Source organism: Rhipicephalus microplus, chromosome 6, assembly GCF_043290135.1.
Source record: "Rhipicephalus microplus isolate Deutch F79 chromosome 6, USDA_Rmic, whole genome shotgun sequence".
Lineage (NCBI taxonomy): Eukaryota > Metazoa > Arthropoda > Arachnida > Ixodida > Ixodidae > Rhipicephalus > Rhipicephalus microplus.
Window position 1 is genome coordinate 147,800,743 of NC_134705.1, and position 19,331 is coordinate 147,820,073.

General features: G+C 50.2%; 2 protein-coding genes across 2 annotated transcripts; both read right to left on the reverse strand.

Moving 5' to 3' along the window:
- Positions 1-2,245: 2,245 nt before the first annotated feature.
- Positions 2,246-3,709, reverse strand: LOC142765604 (uncharacterized). Its single transcript, XM_075866858.1, has one exon. The coding sequence runs from the start codon at positions 3,695-3,697 to the stop codon at positions 2,750-2,752; it is 948 nt and encodes a 315-aa protein (XP_075722973.1). The 5' UTR covers positions 3,698-3,709; the 3' UTR covers positions 2,246-2,749.
- A 138-nt stretch (positions 3,710-3,847) lies between these two features.
- Positions 3,848-11,737, reverse strand: LOC142765603 (uncharacterized). The gene is made up of 2 exons (XM_075866856.1): positions 11,407-11,737; positions 3,848-6,625 (listed from the first exon to the last, which is right to left on the reverse strand). The coding sequence occupies exon 2, from the start codon at positions 6,515-6,517 to the stop codon at positions 3,866-3,868; it is 2,652 nt and encodes an 883-aa protein (XP_075722971.1). The 5' UTR covers positions 6,518-6,625; positions 11,407-11,737; the 3' UTR covers positions 3,848-3,865.
- Positions 11,738-19,331: the final 7,594 nt, after the last annotated feature.

The following is a 19,331-nucleotide window of genomic DNA, read 5'->3' on the forward strand; positions in this document are numbered from 1 at the left end:
CTCCTTGTCCCAGCCCAAAACGTGAAAAATAATCAACAGAAGTATTATTTATTTACACTTCACGATTTTCGTACGATGCATTAATGCACACATCACGAGCGCGTCAAACACACACACACAAACTACACCACCGGTTAGCACCTATTCGTGTTATCGTTGTAGCTCACGGTTAGTACCAGCGCTTTGTGATCCGAGAAATGTACGGTGAGCGGATCCGGCAAGACGGAGCGGACCGTACAGTTCCTACTGAACGCCAAGTCTATGAAGCCACCGTTGATTGTGGTCGGAAACTCGAGAGACAGACACGTCATCGAGTAATTGTTCAGCATGTGGTCAACACACCCTCTCCCGCGCGGCACGTTCACTGGATCGAACGGCTTCGGGAACGTCCACTCGCCGTTGACGATTGCGAGCGGCGTCTTGACGCCGGCCTTCATCGCCCTTCTCCGCCTGACGCTTGCGTTGTCGTTCCGCTTCTTGGGCCGCGTTCGCGGCTCGATGCTGACGCCTCATCTCGGCCTCGCGAGCGCGCAGTTCACCATCCGCTGCACGCTTCGCCCGCTTGTCCTCAGCTTCGCGAGCGCGCAGTTCGGCATCCGCTGCACGCTTCGCCCGCTTACGTTCGGTCTCACGAGCCCTTCGCAGCGCCGCCTTGTCTTCCAACGTCGGCGAAACCACCGCGGTACCGTCACCTCCAACGACGGGTGCAGTGCTGGCATTCGGTTGTAATGCATTCGTTGTTGATGGTAGCGTTGCCTCCAGGACATCCATCGCACGACCTGCTCTCGACGGGAGACTGAGAGAGAAGGTGGGCGCGCGAGAGAGAGGTGTGCGCGCGCAGCTGCAGCGAGCGAGGAGAGCGGAGGAGCGAGTGAAGGAGAGGGAACGCGCGCAGCGGCGTTAAAGATATAAGGCGCGTTACTGACACCGATATCAACGTCGCATTCGTGGCTTATTCGGTAGAGCGTCGCGCTGCGGCCCGCCAAGTCCTCTTTCTTTTAAAGATAGAGAGAAGACTGCGGACGCCGCCGACGGCGGTGGATTGTTAGGGGTCGCTTATAAAGTGTATTCACACTTAAAAGCGGGAGACACAGTGTTGTCTGGGTAACGCATCGGCGCGGAATGCAGCATGTCACGCCGGTTGCCTTCAGGCCGCGCCGACGGACGCTGATCGCGCTTGGCGTCAGACCACAGAGTGCTCGCGTTTTGATAACGTAGCATCGCTATGCCCAGCGTGCGCGCGCTCCAATGCTACATAGGAGTATCTTGGGCCTTTCATGATGCGCTCGCGGCCGTTTTGCTAGCTCCACATATAACAATTTTGGTGTTATGTGTCGTCAATGGACGACGAAATATATGACTGGTGCAAACTAGATAATACTGACACGCATGTTATGTAAAAATATGACAACATACCACGCTCATAGCGTGATCGCGGCTGTTTCGCTAGCTCCACATATACTAAATTTGGTATCAAGTGACGTGAATAGATGACGAAGGTAAACGACACATCCAAACATAATAATTATGACACGGAAGTAATGTACGGCATCATTTACCTCCACCACGTAACGATGACCTGATTTCAAGGTGACATATCAACATTTTTCATTCGTGCTTCGCATATCATCGATTCCCACTGCACTTGGGAGTCCTTCAAAGAGCGCAAGCGCAAACTCGCTTCCGTTCTTTGTATTTCTGGCTGCACCCAAGAAAAATGTAAATGAAGGCAAGGTCTTGCGTAAGCAAGCCGCTTTTGGGGCCCCCGACTCCAGATGCCTCCATCAATATCGAGAGGGTTTAGCAGTTGGCACGGCAACTTATTTTTTTTTCTTTCTAAACGGCAGTATCAGGTCACACCCTGGTAACTTTGCGAAAAGTGGAGCGGTTATCTCTAGTGAATTCCGCGAAGCAGTGGCTATGTCTATTTCATGAGCTAGAGTTTGTTAAAAACAACGTAAAAGTATGAATCCTTTTCATTGTCAGGTACACATGTTCTTTAGTTCCACAATCCACAGAACAGAAAGCAATGCACTGACTTCATTGTGACACCAAAAAAACTTTGAATGGCCGGCACAAATAGAGATCTAACTCGTCGGAAGCGTCAACCATTAAAACCCCTCTTACTCTATAAATATTGCACAGAATCGAATAATGACTCGCACGCTTCGAGCAATCACCAAAAGTTATTCACGAGTCTACGAAGGAGGACCTTTATTTCCGGACCACTTTCGCTGCACCTTGTTCAGTTCATCTACATATTTCAGTTTCCGGCAGGCGTGCCCTTCACCATTGACGGTTCTCGACTAACAGCGCTAACGGTCGGCGAACCTAGCAATAGCCGGAGAAGCGCAGAAGCTACAAGTTCATGAAAGTGACAGTGGTGTCATGGGAACAGCGACCTGCGCTGGGGGGAGCATCTGCAAGTAGTGTGCTCGGTCGCAGTTTGGAAAAAGGAGCTTTCACTTCGGCCATTACGCTACCAGGCGGGCCACGAACCGCTAACCACCTGGTCCCGTCATTGATGCTGTGAACATTATGGAATGAGGCCATTCACCGAATGTTGAAGCCAGCTGGCGGCTGGAGCATGTTCACAAATGTTTTTCGATGAGTCCTGTGATACGGAAGGTGCCGTAAAACCAGAATATATCTATGCTTGGAAACAAGAATATTAAACAAAGGAGGTCAACATGTTCTGTGGGTGTTAGACATCTGAGGAAGGTTGCAGCTAGCCGGGGGTGCTCAAAACTCACGGCTGGGGATCGAAAACAGATGGAAAGGGGGACATTTGCACACTTTGAGCTGTTGGAACACAACCAGATGGTTGAGGCTGGGCGGGTGCTGCCGGAACTGATGGCTGTGGCTGCAAATTAGGTGAAGCAGCTAGCATATGTAGATTTTGAGGTGGTGGAACAACACAAGATGACTGAGGCCGAGAAGGTGCTGCCGGCGCTGATGGCTGAGGTTCAAAACCGGTTGGAACGACTGGTATTTGTAGATTTAGAGATGGTGGATATGGTTGAGGCTGTGGAGGTGCTGCCGAAACTGATGGCTGTTGTTGAAAACCAGGTGCAGCGGCTGGCATCTGTAGATCTTGAGGTGGTGGAACACCACAAGATGGTTGAGGCTGTGGAGGTGCTGTCGGAAACGATGGCTGTTGCTGAAAACCAGGAGTAACAGCTGGCATTTGTAGATTCTGAGGTTTTGGAACACCGCAAGGAGGCTGAGGCTTTGGTGGTGCTGCCGAAACTGATGGCGGTTGTCGAAAACCAGGCGCAACGGCTGGCATCTGTAGATTTTGAGGTGGTGGAATGCCACAAGATGGTTGAGGCTGTGGAGATGCTGCCGGAACTGATGGCTGTTGTTGAAAATCGAGGGCAACGATTGGCATCTGTAGAATTTGAGGTGGTGGAACACCACAAGATGGTTCAGGCTGGGAAGGTGCTGCTGGAGTTGATGGCTGTTGTTGAAAACCAGGTGCAACGGCTTGCATCTGTAGATTTTGCGGTGGTGGGAAACCACGAGATGGCTGAAGCTTCACAGTTGCTGCCGGAACTAACGGCTGGGGTTGTAAACCAGGAGCAACGGCTAGTATCTGTGGATTTTGAGGTGGTGGAACACTATAGGACGGTTGAAGATGCAAAGGTGCTGCCGGAACTGATGGCTGTGGTTGAAAACCGGGCGCAGCGGCTAGCATATGTAGATTTGGAGGTGGCGGAGCACCACAAGATGGTTGAAGCTGTGGGGGTGCTGCCGGAACTGATGGTTGAGGTTGAAAACCAGACTCAAAGGCTAGCCTCTGTAGATTTTGGGCTGGTGGAACGCTACAAGATGGTTGAAGCTGGAAGGGTGCTGCTGGTGCTAATCACTGAGGTTGAAAACCAGGCGCAACAGCTGGCATCTGTATACTTTGAGGTGGTGAAATGTCACAAGATGGTTGAGAGCGTAAAAGTGCTGCCAAAACTGATGGCCGGGGTTGAAAACCAGGTGGAATGGCTGGAACCCCGAGATTTTGAGGTGGTGAATCACTTTTACATGGTTGAGGCTGGGGGGATGCTGCCAAAACTGGTGGCTGGAGTTGCAAATTAGATCCAACAATGGAAATCTGCTGATTTTGATTTGGTGTACTACCAGAAGATGGTTGAGGTTGGGAGGGTGTTGCCGGAATCGATGTCTGGGGCTGAAAACCAGGAGCGACGGCTGGCATGTGCAGGTTTTGAGGAAGCGGGGCACCACAAGATGATTGAGGCAGGAAGGGTGTTGGCGGAAGTGGTGGCTGGGGCCGGAAATTAGACGCTACAGTGGGCATGTGCAAGTTTTGAGGTGGCGGAACACCAGAAGGTGGTGGGGGCTGACAGGGTGGTACCGGAACTGATGGTTGGGGTTGATAACCAGGCGCAGTGGCTGGCATCTGCAGACGTTGAGGAGGTGGACCACCAGAACGTGTTTGGGGCTGGGAGGGTGCTGCTGAAATTGATGGCTGTGGTTGAAAATTAGACCTAACAGTGGGGATCTGCAGATTTTGAGGTTGTGGAACACAAGATTGTTGAGCCTGGGAGGGGGATGACATACCCGAGGGTGAGTGCGGTTGGAGAAACGATGCAAAATATGGCGTATTAATGTTCTGTGGTGGATTATTGTTCTGTGGTGGTATAACACACGCAAAAGGTTGCGGTTGGTTGTTACAAGATGTGGCTTGTGTAGCCGGAGGTAACTGTGTGGCTTGGGTAATAGCTCTAGGAAGTTGAAGACGTGGATTAGGTGGAATAGTGCGCATTCGAACGCCCGCTGACATTTGTGCCACAGAGCCTGGCGGTGGCATGGGTGAGACTAATCGAGGCTGGCCGATCACGTTGCCTTCTAAAAAAGGAGGTTCTGTTGCTGCTTGCATTGCAGGAGGCAAAACATATGGAGGCTGGCCAGTCAATGGAAGATCATACCCCTCCGCATAGTGATGTGGTGGTACTTGCGGTGTCGTTGCCATGCAATACGCAGATGCAAACTGGCCAGGCGTGAATAACTCTCGAATTGGAGCAGCAGGAATCTTATGGAAAACGAGTGATGGAGAAGCTATTGCCGAAGGCAGTGGCTGGTTAGGCATAGACAGACCATGCATGTCCAAAGCCGACCTCACTGGAAGTTGAAGGGGTGGAGCTATCATAATAAAAGGTTGCAGAGGGTAGCTATAATTACCATGCAACTGCATGTGAAATATTGCGCCAGATGCCGTAACCACAGCAACAGAAGGTAGTCGCTGCGTACCCTCTACGAAGCTGTTCATCCGGAAGCCAGACAGTACTTGCACTGAGTTTGGCAGCCATTGATTCACAGGCAGTTGAGGTTGCATGGTTGGGGGCATAGTATTCATTTGTATTTCCCATGGCCCTTGCGTCAGATATGGCGGTAGTGCAGGCCCAAATGGTTGCAGTGGCGTACTCGTCGTCCCACTCAACGTCCGCATTGCCGATGGCATTGGCATGAAGGAGCATGAAAATGCGGCCGTTCGCGGTTGGTATGGCCCACTTGGTAAAACGCTATACATCGGCATTCCCGGTGACGCTTGAAGCACCGGGTATAGTGGTGCTACCGAGAACCCTTGTATTTCGCCGGTAAATCCATGGGGCGTCAGGGCGAAAGCAGATGCCTCCATACGTTGTGCTGAACCGATGGTGTGGACGCCGCAAATGTCAATGGCCGGTTGAGAATGGCACTTGCGACACTTGAGCGAGCTGTTAACCGGATTCACTGCAGAGTCTGTGTCTGAAACCGTCCGCAGCGTCACGTCAGGATCCGAGGCCGACACTATTGCGACATCGGAATTGGTCAAGGTCGGCACGTCCAGCTCGGTAACCGACACAATCTCGGCATCCTTATTTCTCATCGCAAAATCATGAACGCTCGGTTCTGCGACAGCCTTTCTCGAACTCACATTGTCCGGCGCCTCCGCGTGGTCCCTGTTCGCAAGGTTGCCTTGTGTGTCGTTTTTGCCTCCTGCCGATGAGTCGGCTGCATATTCGGAGCCAGCCTGCTCGCGGCTGTGCTTTGTGGCCCCTTTGCCTTCTGTGATTGACTGGTCTTCGCACTTGGAACACGAATCACCTCCGTAGTCAAGCGTACCGCCTCTGTGCCCTGCGGCCCAGTCGGTTACGCATCTGGGACATGCATCCTCCGTGTCTCCTTGTGTGCCAAGTGCCCCTCCTACTTTTGATTTATTCTCAGTTAATTTAGAAGTCACGTTTTCAGTGTCGAGCGTGTTCGATAACTTCGCTTGAAACTCTTCTAGGTTGTTTTGAATACTGAACTCCCCACTCTCGACGCTTGATGCACTCTTAGCGGGTTTTGCCATTTGCGTTCTCTGATATTTTTCCATGTCGGCGTTGCCAGCGTTCGATTCTTTCAAAGATATTTCCACCTGGGCTTCTTCCTCGGGGGTCGGTTCATTTTCCGGCTTGTCCAATGCGCTTGTCATCGTCGGACGGCGAGAAGTCCGACGACGTCGATGCCGCCTTCGCCCCATCTGTGTATTTCTTAGTCGCAATTTCCGATACCTTGAACCAGGCTGCCCCGCAGGTCGCCGCTGCCTCTCCTTTGAGCTTCTGAATATGGTGTGTTCTTTGTTGCCCACCTGCAAAACGAAACATGTTGCGTGACTTTCACGAAGGCAGACCACAACATTATAGTTGTTCTCGACTGCACGAATTGTCGATACGACTGCACAGCCGTATGGTCGTGCGATTGTGTTAAATATACTTTGTTTAAAGGCCACTCAATATGCCTGACCATTTTGAGTGGCCAAGCACAACGCGTAGATGGGGCGTTCACAATCACCTCTACCAAAACTTGCAACGCTATGCACCGCGAAAATTGGTCGAATTCCAAGATTAACGCTGCTCCCCCTTGCTTCCACGGGCGTGCGCCCAGAGATGAGGGCATGACGTGCACGCATGAATGGCCCTACGTACACGGCAGTGTAGTGACATTGGTCCTCTACGTAGACGACCGTGCTCTGATGTTGCTAACAGTGACACGTGACAAGGCGAAATTTATTGAACTCGACATGCGCAGTTTATGTAATTTGTTGCTTGAAGAGATTAATAAACCTTGAGAGAAATAATGAGACGCAATGAGGGGATAGACAGACAGACAAAGAACTTTATTGGGTCCTGAGAAACGCTGCTTCTTCAGAGCAACGTCGCGGGCCGCTCCCACGTAGGAATGGGGAGGCCTAGCCACATCGCCGCATCGTGTGCTCTCTGGACAGCCCGTTGTTGTGGTAGCAACTGTGAACTTTGTAAGGCAGAGTCCCAATCTTCTTCTGTGAGCCCACTTGGGCCCCGTATGCGCGTCTTTTTTTTCAGTTTTTTTCGTGAATCGCAACGAGATGAGGGGCTAATGTACCGGAGTTTCACATGCGTTCGTGTCCCCGTGGTCGGAGCATCGAGCAGACGACAGCCGTGGAAGCGAAAGTATCACTCCTACTCGTTGGCGCAATCGTTGTGCTCATCTATTCAACCGCGTCTCTGCCAAGCTGCAGCCAAACACCGGCTGCCAAGTAGCAGCCAGCGTTTCCAAACCTTCCCGCAGAAATAGGCAGTAGACAACAAAATAACGCTGGTTAACAAAAAAAAATGCCACTCGCGTGCTCGAATGTTGGGCTTGTTCAGGCACGTCATGCGCACGTGACCTCTTGGTCGGAAGCCGGAGAAGGTAAGGAAGACATTTGGCTTGCGAAGGCTACGCGGGGGAGCAGCAAGGGTTTCGAGTTGGCCTAGGCCTTTCATCGTCGTTTGCCGCCACTTCGAAAAAAAAAAAGAAACAGTTTTCTCCGCTCGTAATAATCCGATAGAAAAAAAATGCAGCGTAATCCTGCTCATCAGACACACAACGACTTCCATGGTCTAACTAAAATTCGTTATGAGTTCTGGTGAGTGGCGCTTTGAGGACATGGGCTTGGCTGCGTATTATCAGAGTGAAGCGTAATCTCAATGCTTTTTGACGTCAAACACTTCGTGTACTTCTGATGTACCGTTAATATGTCCGCCTAACCGTGTGCTTAACTTGTTTATAATGCTATCAACTACACAAGTAAAAAACTCCCAAGCATTTCCCCGAGGTTGAACATGGTTAAGAGCGAATGCACGGGGTGATGCTATGAGGGGGAGTGAAGTTAAAATCCGTTGGCATTCGCCAGTGAGTTAACATAAACTCCCCCGTGTGATCACATTGCGATTCCCAGGAACCATTAGACCCTCTCGGGAAATCTTGGTGAGTTTACGCGTATATGTGAGAGTAAATTCGCGATATAATGATGTTTATGTCCGCGGCCCGCTTCGCCGGCTTGCGCTCGGCATCACGGGCCTTTCGCCGCGCTGCCTTGTCTTCAACCAGCGCGACATCTTTGACGACGCGTGCAATGCTCGCATTCGATTGCGTTGCACTTGTTGTTGGAGGTATCGCAGTCAAGGTTGATGCGTGCGATGGATTCATACCTATGACGACTTGCCGATCTCTGCGCCACGGAGCGGAGGGCGGAGTGCGCGCAATCACGTGGTGTGTGACGTCGCTGCACCGTTGCTACAGACGCTCCTCTGTGGCGCGTTCTGTCATGATTGGCTGAAGGCACCCGTACCTTCCACAGCACTGCTAAGAGCTTGTGAAACGGAGCATAAGCACGTGCGTACACATCTACATAGTTGTTTTCAATGATAGTTATAGCGCGATAACAGAACAACGACACAGAGACAAGAAAGGACACGAAGTATTTCTTGTCTCTGTGTCGTCGTTTTGTTCTCGCGCTATAAGTATCATCATGTAATACCAACTAGCCCAAGCTGCCACACTTCTAAGTTGTTTTCAACGCGCCATGTGGCATATGTTCGGTCGTGCCGACGGCTATCGTGCAAGATTGCCCCCACCTCTCCGAAGGAAATCGTGAGAAAATGCGAATGCTTTTCTCGCGCCAAGTCTACACGGCGTAGTCATTCCGTCATAATTAACGTAATAACGTTAGTTATTGGCGGGCGAGGTGTACCGTAAACAGCTTCCGCGTGTCTGGACAAAGTGTAGGAGAAAGTAGGTGCAGTGCTTTGCCGCTCCTTTTCTTGCCATCCACTCTCACCTGCCGGCACGCGGACACCACCAGACGCCTGACATGCCCCGACCGAGAAATGCATCCTCATTTAAAACAAGCTGAATTCAAACTTGAACACTTTTAAATGTTCTATTTCTACGTTGAAAAGTCATGTTACGTTCCTTACTGAGGTGTTGATAATGTGGCTTCCTCAGGTAGGTGTGGCGTGGAACGTCATTTACAACAACGTTAGATTCATGTCATGACTGCATGAAATTTTTATCGGGTGATGTGCATGATGCACAAAGCGAATATACGGGGAGCGGATTCCCGGCGAGGTCCGTGGAGCAGTCTCTACAAAACTGAATAACTTTCTTCACCGCGCTCGTTCACGCCCTTCCTAGAAGCTACAGGCTATGATCACAATATAATCGACGACCTCCCTGTAGGCTTGGAATTCATTCTCCGCAATGAAAGGGTAACAAAATATTTGTTTAATGAGTGACAGCGAAATACTTCGCCTCGAAGCCAGAGAGCCCGTGAGGCCAACGAAGTACATAATCTGTTTGTTTAACTATTTGTGTTCCCATGGGCGCGTGTGTTTCTGTGAGCGCGCGCAGGTGGGAGTGTATGTATGCGTGTGTGTATGTGCGGCCATGTTAGTGCATCTGTGCGTGTGCGTGTGTGCGTATACATCGGTACATCTTTAGTGTGTCTGCATGTGGTGCGTCTGTGTTTCCATATCCAGCGTGTGTGTGCGTGTGTGAAATTATCTGGGTCTTTTCGTGAAAAAGCCATGGTATATGGCTATGAGGCACTCCTCAATGGAGTGCTCCGGAAGTTTCGACCTTCCGGTTTTCATTACCATGTGCTCACACAAAAGGGCTTCTAGGATGTTACATCAATCACTATATTCGGGCACCCCGAAACGGATCGAACACACGACTTTCGGGGTGTGCTGAAGGGCATCGTATTCACTTAACACCGCCACGGCGGACGTTATTTGTACGTGAACGTGTATTTGTATGCGTATATCTGTGTGTTTGCACCCGCTAGCCTTTACAAGGGCATCTGTCACACTACGAACGACAGTACCTGCGCTTCGCCGATGACATTGCATTGCTGAGTAACTCAGGGGACGAATTGCAACTCATGATTACGGAGTTAGACAAAGAGAGCAGAAAGGTAGGTCTTAAAATGAATCTGCAGAAAACGAAAGTAATGTACAGCAAACTGATAAAAGAGCAGCGCTTCGACATAGGTAATAGTGCACTTTAAGTTGTAAAAGACTACGTCTACTAGGGCAGGAAATAACCGCGGCGCCGAACCACGAGATTGAAGTAACTAGAAGAATAACAATGGGGTGGATCACATTTGGCAAGCACTCTCAAATTATGACAGGTAGATTACCACTATCCTTTAAGAGGAAGGTATATAACAGCTGTATCTTGCCGGTACTTAGCTAGGGAGCAGAAACCTGGAGACTTACAAAGAGGGTTCAGCTTAAATTGAGGACGACGCAGCGAGCAATGGAAAGAAAAATGGTAGGTGTAACCTTAAGAGACAAGAAGAGAGCAGAGTGGATTAGGGAACAAACGGGGGTTAAGGAAATCATAGCTGAAATCAAGAAGAAGAAATGGACATGGGCCGGGCATGTAGCGCGTAGACAGGATAACCGCTGGTCGTTAAGGGTAACTAACTGGATTCCCAGAGAAGGGAAGCGGGTTAGGGGGAGACAGAAGGTTAGGTGGGCAGATGAGATCAAGAAGTTGCGGGTATAAATTGGCAGCAGCAAGCACAGGACCGGGTTAACTGGCGGAACATGGGAAAGGCCTTTGTCCTGCAGTGGACGTAGTCAGGCTGATGATGATGATGATGTGTGGCCATGTGAGTGTATCTGTGCGTGTGCGTGTGTGCGTATGCATCGGTACGTCTTTAGTGTGTCTGCATGTGGTGCGTCTGTGTTTCCATGTCCAGCGTGTGTGTGCGTGTGTGAAATTACCTGGGTCCTTTCGTGAAAAAGCCGTGGTATATGGCTATGAGGCACTCCTCAATGGAGTGCTCCGGAAGTTTCGACCATCCGGTTTTCATTAACATGTGTTCACACAAAAGGGCTTCTAGGATGTTACATCAATCACTATATGCGGGCACCCCGAAACGGATCGAACACACGACTTTCGGGGTGAGCTGAAGGGCATCGTATTCACTGAACACCGCCACGGCGTACGTTATTTGTACGTGAACGTGTATTTGTATGCGTATATCTCTGTGTTTGCGGCCGCTAGACTTTACAAGGACATCTGTCACACTACGAACGACAGTACGTTTCAGCTCACCGTTTTTGATCAAAGCATTTGATGGGACCAGGAGACTGGCGGCTGCAGTCCCATCTCGAGTGACGCCGTTGAGAGACGTGACAATTAGGGCTGCGCCACCCAGCACAGACTGGCAAGGCTTACTCAGTACCGTCAATCACTGCTGCTGCATTGTAGACATCGATGCAGAGCCTTGATGCTGTTGGCGCGCACTTTCTCTTGGGCTTGGGCAAGAACCAGACTGCTCTACAAATAGATTACGCATAAACGAATTGGATTAAAGATAGATTTTGAGGAGAGAAGAGAGCGTGGGCGGCTACATTACATGTGATGAATCCACGATGACGAAGTGGTGTAGCTGGTGGTCGCTGTTTATGAAAAGACCCCACTACAGGGCCCAGTTTCTGGAGCCAGAGCCACCTCACACCAGAAATGCAGCAGTTGTCCTATTGGTATAAAGACGAGCTAGGCGACGTGTCCCACAAGCGCTATTTTTAGGGGCGAAGTTCGCTAAGGTCGAGGCTTGTTCGTTGGTGTTGTTCGCCGTATCTCAGCACACGCAAGGTACCCACTATACGCCATGACAATGACGCCAATGAAGATGACGATCACGGACTGACTTGCGTCTCCCACAGTGGGTATGAGCCACAAGAGAAGGTCAACAAGGACTGGCTTGTGTACTATACGACGTCTCGATATGCTCTGCGAGGCATTTCGTATGACTGAAAACAACAAACCACTACCAGGGGTAAGCCACAGACCTCGTCTTCACCCACTTCCGTATAGATCCGGTACCACAAAGCAGTAATAATGGCAGCAAAGTGAAATTCGCAACTTAACATCTTAACACTACATGCGTTTTATGACCACTGGACATTTTATGTACCTGTGCACCATTTTGTCAGTCACTTACATACATGAGTGGGGAATAACACGGGTGATTTACAATAACACCGAACGATCCCACTGCTTTACGAACCCATCATCATTCACTTCGTGGATATGCTTACCACACGAATGTGGGAAACGTTTCACAGCTCGGTACTCGATACAACTCACCCACTAGCTTTCAACGCATTACAACTTGCACAGAGTTTTCTATCTCGAACGTACATGGTCTACATATCCTACCCAAAGTCAGTAAAGCAGGCAGAAGCTCAGGCGTTAGGAACAGGGGTTCCGGAAGTATATCTGAAGAATAGGAGCGATGTTTGTATATATATATATATATATATATATATATATATATATATATATATATATATATAATATATATATATGTTTTTGCTATGGCGATAAAAGGAGGGGTAGACGTCGTAGCAGCAGTTAGTGGGGGGAGGGGGCTAGCTCCAGCCCCCCCCCCCCCCCGGTATTGGAACCTTTGGTTAGGGATACTTAGCTTCGCATTCTCATTTTACTGGAAGGCGTTCCGTGAACAAAAATTGCTCTTTTCTTTCCTGAGAGATGTTGCTTGCTGTGCATCATAGCCATAAAACGCACGTTCTCACAGAAGCGCGCGGCAGTAATTGAATTACCGTCTGTTTAGTGTCAGGCAGTCTGAGTTCCGGTTTCGGAGAGCTCCGAGAAAAACCAGCGGCCAGCAGAGCCGTATGTGAAGAGAGTACGGCGAATGGGTGGGGCAGTGACGCATGGCAAGTATACCGGCACGTGACAGCCATTCCTCCGCTCTGGCGCCGTCCGCCATATTTACGCTACCTGCTTAAATATGGCGGAAAGATTTTGAAGTGCAATAACATTGAAATAATAGCAAATACTGGCTCCTAATGCGGTGAACGCGGGCTCCTAGCCAACTAAGTTCTAATCGGAACAGGTGGCCTCTGATGACGTGTTTAAAGGAGCTCGCTTCACTGAACTTTTGCTGTTGGCAGTGGCGCCACCACCGGCATTTTTGGTTGTGAGCATGGAGGAAGGAAAAATTTTCCTTGCTCCAAGGTTGTGAGCGACAAACCAGCGTTCAGTGAGCGAAAATTTGAGGTATATTCAATAAAGACCGGAGCCGGAGGGCATTGCACTTTGACCTTCTTTCTGGCGCCGTGTAGTTCTCACCGACATCAACCGAATGGCGAAGGCAAGTGGACATCTGGAGGGCGATATAGTAAGCGCGTGCAAACGTGAGTCTGTGTGCACGCACGCACGCGTCTCCATGCGTGCGTGAGCGCGCATTTGCGCGTGCGTGTATGTGTACGTGTGTCAGTGTGAGCATGCAGACACTCAAGCACAAACACACGGTACTTGCACGCACACAAACACCCGTATACATACACACATTCGCGCGCACACGCACAGACACGTCTGCGCACACAAGCAAACATTGTAAATGCAAAAATGTCTATAAATTCACGCAACCCGTGTATGCGTGAACAGCCGGGATGAATACAGAAGCCTAGCGCGTGCTACTTCGAGGTTTTATAGTGGCTGCCCGAAGAAATACGCCCTTCCAGAGAGTTTGTCGATTCTTTCATCTCGCCACTCTCCGCCCCACGCGGCTCTCTTTCCGTGACGTCAGCCCTCTCTTCTTGCCGGCAGCGGTAGCGCGCAGTGGCGGCCAGTCACAGTCACCTCGAAGCAGCGCTGTGTGCCTGTGTATTCATCCCGTATTCATGCCAAGTGCGTGGCCAGGAGGTGCCCACCCCTCTTTTCCAAAAAATTTTCTGGCTACACGCCTGATTCATGAGAGACATTTTTTTACGTCAGTCTTTGTCCCCAATTTTTTTTCGCTGATTAAAAAGTTTTCCTTTTTATCCTTAAAGTCGAGGCTTGTTCGTTGACATTAGGCGCCGTCACTGACGATTATGCTGATAACAATGAAAAACAAGCGCTTTCCAGACCAAACATTCTCATCATGCCACCAAGGCAGAGCACATGCAAAGTAACCAATACGTGACAACGATGAAAATGATTGTGATGATCACAGACAACAGCCATCTTGTGCAGTACACGACGCCTCGATATGCTCTACGATGCATTTCGTAGAACTGGGAACAATCGACAACCACCAGAGAAACTTACCCAGACCTCGCCTTTGCCAACTTTAGGTGTTATCCATTACCACAAAGCAATATAATAATGAAGGCGAAACGAAATTCACAAATCAACCCAACATATCATTAATGACCAATGAACATTGTTGTATATAACTGTACAAAGCCTTGGCACTCACACGCATGAGTGAGTGGTCAATGTCACAGGTGAATTACGGCAACCCAAAACGATCGCTCTGCTTCGCCCACTCATCATCATTCCCTTCTAAACTTTTCAGAAACTTTTGAAAACTTTTCCGAGCCTGTTTTGCTTTTTTATTATTTTTATCAGAAAATTATCCGTGGTCCTTGGTGTTACTGCTTTCTCGCACCTCCCCACAGTTATACAAAGCATTAGTATTAGTGTCGCTTGATTTGAACCATTGTCACAGAACGAGCGCTAAACAAGAGCGCGCCGCCAAATCCTTGCGACAACGGGCGGCAGAAACGCCGCGAGGTAAAAAGAAAAAAAAAGAAAGAAAGCAAACATCCAGGGCTCCCGGGCGCACGCTCTCCCCGCAGAAGCACGGCTTCGCAGACGATCCTCCTCACCCCACATCGGCGGCCCAGCAAGACCGCGATTTTCCTCGAACGAACGGGGCGGGGTCAGACCGAGCTGAGTCATCCGACGCGGAGGGCAGACAAACCGTCTCGCCTCTCCCCAGCCTTCGCTGCGTATCGCGCCGACAAAATGACGAGAAAGATCTGGAAAGTCGCGCGCAAGGTATTTAACCGAGCAGCCGAGACGAGAAATCAGGAGGTGACGGAAGTTAACGCCAGAGCGCGTAGGAATTCCGCCGTGTAGTCGGCGAAGGTTCTGCCCGTAGCGACAGAGCAGGAGGAGACGGAAGTGAGCGCCAGAGTGCGTAGAGAGTCCGCCGTGTAGTCGGCGAAGTTTGTGGTCCGTAGGGACGGCTCGAGCTACAGGCAAGAGTGTGTGTTTACCGCTATCGAGCGAAGACCCGTGGCAACCGCTGCGAGTGTGAAGCCGACGTGTTCCGGCGAAGAAGTTGAAGTTGGAAGAGTGGCCAATTGAAGACGGGAGGTTTCCTGGAAGAGAACTTCGAGAGCTGCGGAACGACAACGACGCTGGACTTTGAGTGAGTGATTCTCGGAAGAGTATCATTCAGACTTTTGTTCCAAGGACTTTGGACTGAATAGGTTTTATATCTCTTTGGTCTTTAAGAGTCTTGGTTGTTCAATGCATGCGACTGCATTGTGGTGCGTATTGTTGTCTGTGTCCGTTGTTTCAAGTGTGGTTGATTGTACTGTGTAGTACATTGTTTGTTTGGTGACGTATTGTATGTAACTATTGTGGAGTGTGCATACGTGTGTATTGTGTTTTGATCTGCCGTTAATGAGAATATAATTTTGTTTGTTTATCAACTCTCGGCTCTGTCTTGTTCTTTGGGCCACAGCCGGCGTCCGCTGGCGCACCAATAAGGACCACTTCTAAATTGTCCACGCTTTCGTGGTGCGGTTCGGGGGGCCGATACTTCGGCTCTTGGAATTAGCCCGGCGATCGCCTCCCTAATAACGGGACAGGTGTGACAATTAATCTGGCGTCCGCGACAGGACCTTTTGGTGCACAGTGTGTCCAAAGTAGTGAGAAAGAGCCTCGAGTTGTTGATAGTGCTATCGGAACGATTTTGTGTGTTGTTCAGTGTTCTCGTTAACGAGTGCAGGGGAGTGTTCCGATAGACTGATTTAGGCAGATACTTTTTGCACGCGGCAAGGTTTCATTTGCGAGTTGCGAGACACAATGGATCTCGAAAAGTTAGTTGCGCTTGGTGAGAAGATGGGTCTTTCCGGCGCCGAACTACGGAAATGGGTAAGCCAGAAGGAGAAAGAGGCGGTGGAGAGAGAAAGGTTGGCAGCTGAGAAAGCCAAGGAAGAAAAAACAGCTGAGTTGGAACGAGAGAGGTTGGCGGTCGAAAGAGCCAAAGCGGAAAAAGAAGCTGAGTTGGAGAGAGAGAGGTTGGCGGCAGAGAGGGCCAAGGAAGAAAAGGCAGCTGAGTTGGAGAGAGAAAGGCTGGCCGCTGAAAGGGCGAGAGAAGAAAGAGAAGCAAAGGAGCGACAGCTGAAAGAAGAAAGAGAGGCAAAAGAGCGACAGCTGAAGGAAGAAAGAGAGCAGCAATTGAAGTTGGAGCTGGAGAGAGAGAAGTTGGCAGCCGAAAGGGCGAGAGAAGAAAGAGAAGCGGAGATGGCTGAAAGGGAACGGCAGCGGCAGCACGAAATTGAACTCGAGCGGCTCCGTTTGCAACAGCGAAGCGAAACTCCCGTCCAAGCTAGAGTTGAAAGCAGCGAACGGGAAGATCACGGCTTCCGCTTGAACCCAAGCAAGCTGCTCGTAGCGTTTGATGAAAGGAAGGACGACCTAGACGCGTACCTCCACAGATTTGAGACGATTGCGAAGAGCCAGAATTGGCCGGAACATCAATGGGCAACTGCTTTAAGTACCTGCTTGAGTGGTGAAGCGCTCAGTGTATACGGTAGGCTGACGCCGACCGATGCAGCCAACTACGCAAAGGTGAAAGCTGCTTTGTTGAAGCGATTTAGATTTACCGTGGAAGGATTCCGGGACAGATTTCGGACAGGAAAGCCAGCTGATGGTGAGACAGCTACGCAGTATGCTGCCCGACTTTGCCATTATTTCGACAGATGGATTGAACTTTCAGGGACAGCACAGGAGTACGATGAGCTTAGAGAGCTGCTAATTAAAGAACAATTTCTTACTAGTTGCCACCCAAGCCTGTCGCTGTATTTGAAAGAGAGGAAGGCGGAGTCATTTGAAGGAATGCTTGAATTGGCTGATCAATTCTTGGAAGCGCAAGGTGGAACTAATTTGGCCAAGGTCAAGAAGGAGTGTCCCGATGATTCGAAGAAATTGGTTCCCGAAGAAAGGAAGCGTGCACCAGAGAGCATGCAGCGATGTTTTCTGTGCAACCGAGTAGGTCATCGCGCGAAAAATTGTCGAACGATCTTTACGAGCCCTACGGCAGTAAAATGTTTCAAGTGTGGTCAGACTGGGCACAAAGCAGATGCATGTCGGAACGGAGTGAGTCAAACTCACCAGGTATCCTGTGTGCAAGCAGCACCGAAATCTGATAATAATGCCGTCACTGATGGATTCGTAGAGTTGAAGAATGGGGAGAAAATTCCTATTGTGGGGGCTGTAATGTCAAAACAGCCAACCGGTGTTACGAAGGGAATGCCAACGCTTCCTGGAAAGATTGCAGGCAAGAAGATTACGGTTCTAAGAGACACCGGTAGCTCCACGGTTATCGTGAGGAGAAATTTGGTACGGGAAAGAGAGTTGACAGGCAGAACGAAACCGGTTTGCCTAATTGACCGTACGGTCCGGATGCTTCCCGAAGCAGAAATTGAGGTTGAAACCCCGTACTTCAGCGGGAAGGTTACTGCGTTATGCATGACGACCCCCCTGTATGACCTTGTCATCGGAAACATCGACGGGGCGCGAGGGCCAAGTGATCCAGAATGTTTGGGAGAAGACCCGAAGATAGAGCCCTCGCCAACACAGCGGCCGCGAGATACAGTGGAGGAGCATCCCGTGACGGGTCTCACTAGAGCCCAAGGTGAAGCTGCGGCGCAAGAGACAGCGAAGGAGAAGACGATCGTGTCGAATAAGTTCACAGGCCGAGCAACTGGACGTACGTCGGCACGACCTCAACCGACCGACAGTGTAAAGGAGACGGAGTTGGCCCGCCGGGCAAAATGTAGAGGCATTATCAAGCGGGTAAATAAACAGACAGGACCCGTCGAATGTAATGACGCGTTAACGGTGTCGGAAGAGACAACGATGGCTGAGACGACGCCCCAGATATCGTCGTTGGAAAGGGCTCGCCGAAAAAGAACGTGGAAGCACAAGAAGAGATCGAGCGAGCACCGCAAAAAGGGGCGCAAGCGCTGTTCGAAGTATTCAGGATAAGTGCCGAGGTCGAATCAGAATGTGTTGGGCAGTGCTGAGTGCCATATGTTGTGTTATTGTTCTTGTTATCCTGTGTCTCAAGTGTATGTCGGGCGAGTCAGTGTTCTGTGCGATGGTGTGATGTATAGTGTTGTATAATTGTTGGATAGACAGAACTTTGTACGTTTGTATTGTTTAGAATGTGGGATGAAGTGTTGTAGGCATGTACCTGTGGCTATATTTCATGTGTTGTGGAATTGAACTACAATGTACGATTGTATTGAGAGATATATTGTGAATGTGAAGTGTCATGAGCGACGGATTGTGTTACAGTCTGTGAGAATGTGTGGTGACTGTTCGCGCTCGTTTGTGTGGTTTTGAATATTATGAGATAATATTCTTAAAGTGGGGGGCAGTGTCACAGAACGAGCGCTAAACAAGAGCGCGCCGCCAAATCCTTGCGACAACGGGCGGCAGAAACGCCGCGAGGTAAAAAGAAAAAAAAAAGAAAGAAAGCAAACATCCAGGGCTCCCGGGCGCACGCTCTCCCCGCAGAAGCACGGCTTCGCAGACGATCCTCCTCACCCCACATCGGCGGCCCAGCAAGACCGCGATTTTTCTCGAACGAACGGGGCGGGGTCAGACCGAGCTGAGTCATCCGACGCGGAGGGCAGACAAACCGTCTCGCCTCTCCCCAGCCTTCGCTGCGTATCGCGCCGACGAAATGACGAGAAAGATCTGGAAAGTCGCGCGCAAGGTATTTAACCGAGCAGCCGAGACGAGAAATCAGGAGGTGACGGAAGTTAACGCCAGAGCGCGTAGGAATTCCGCCGTGTAGTAGGCGAAGGTTCTGCCCGTAGCGACAGAGCAGGAGGAGACGGAAGTGAGCGCCAGAGTGCGTAGAGAGTCCGCCGTGTAGTCGGCGAAGTTTGTGGTCCGTAGGGACGGCTCGAGCTACAGGCAAGAGTGTGTGTTTA

Excerpts from the sequence above, each read along its gene's own strand:
- LOC142765604 (XM_075866858.1), bottom strand. The coding sequence starts at position 3,697 with ATGCTAGCCGCTGCGCCCGGTTTTCAACCACAGCCATCAGTTCCGGCA.
- LOC142765603 (XM_075866856.1), bottom strand. The coding sequence starts at position 6,517 with ATGGGGCGAAGGCGGCATCGACGTCGTCGGACTTCTCGCCGTCCGACG.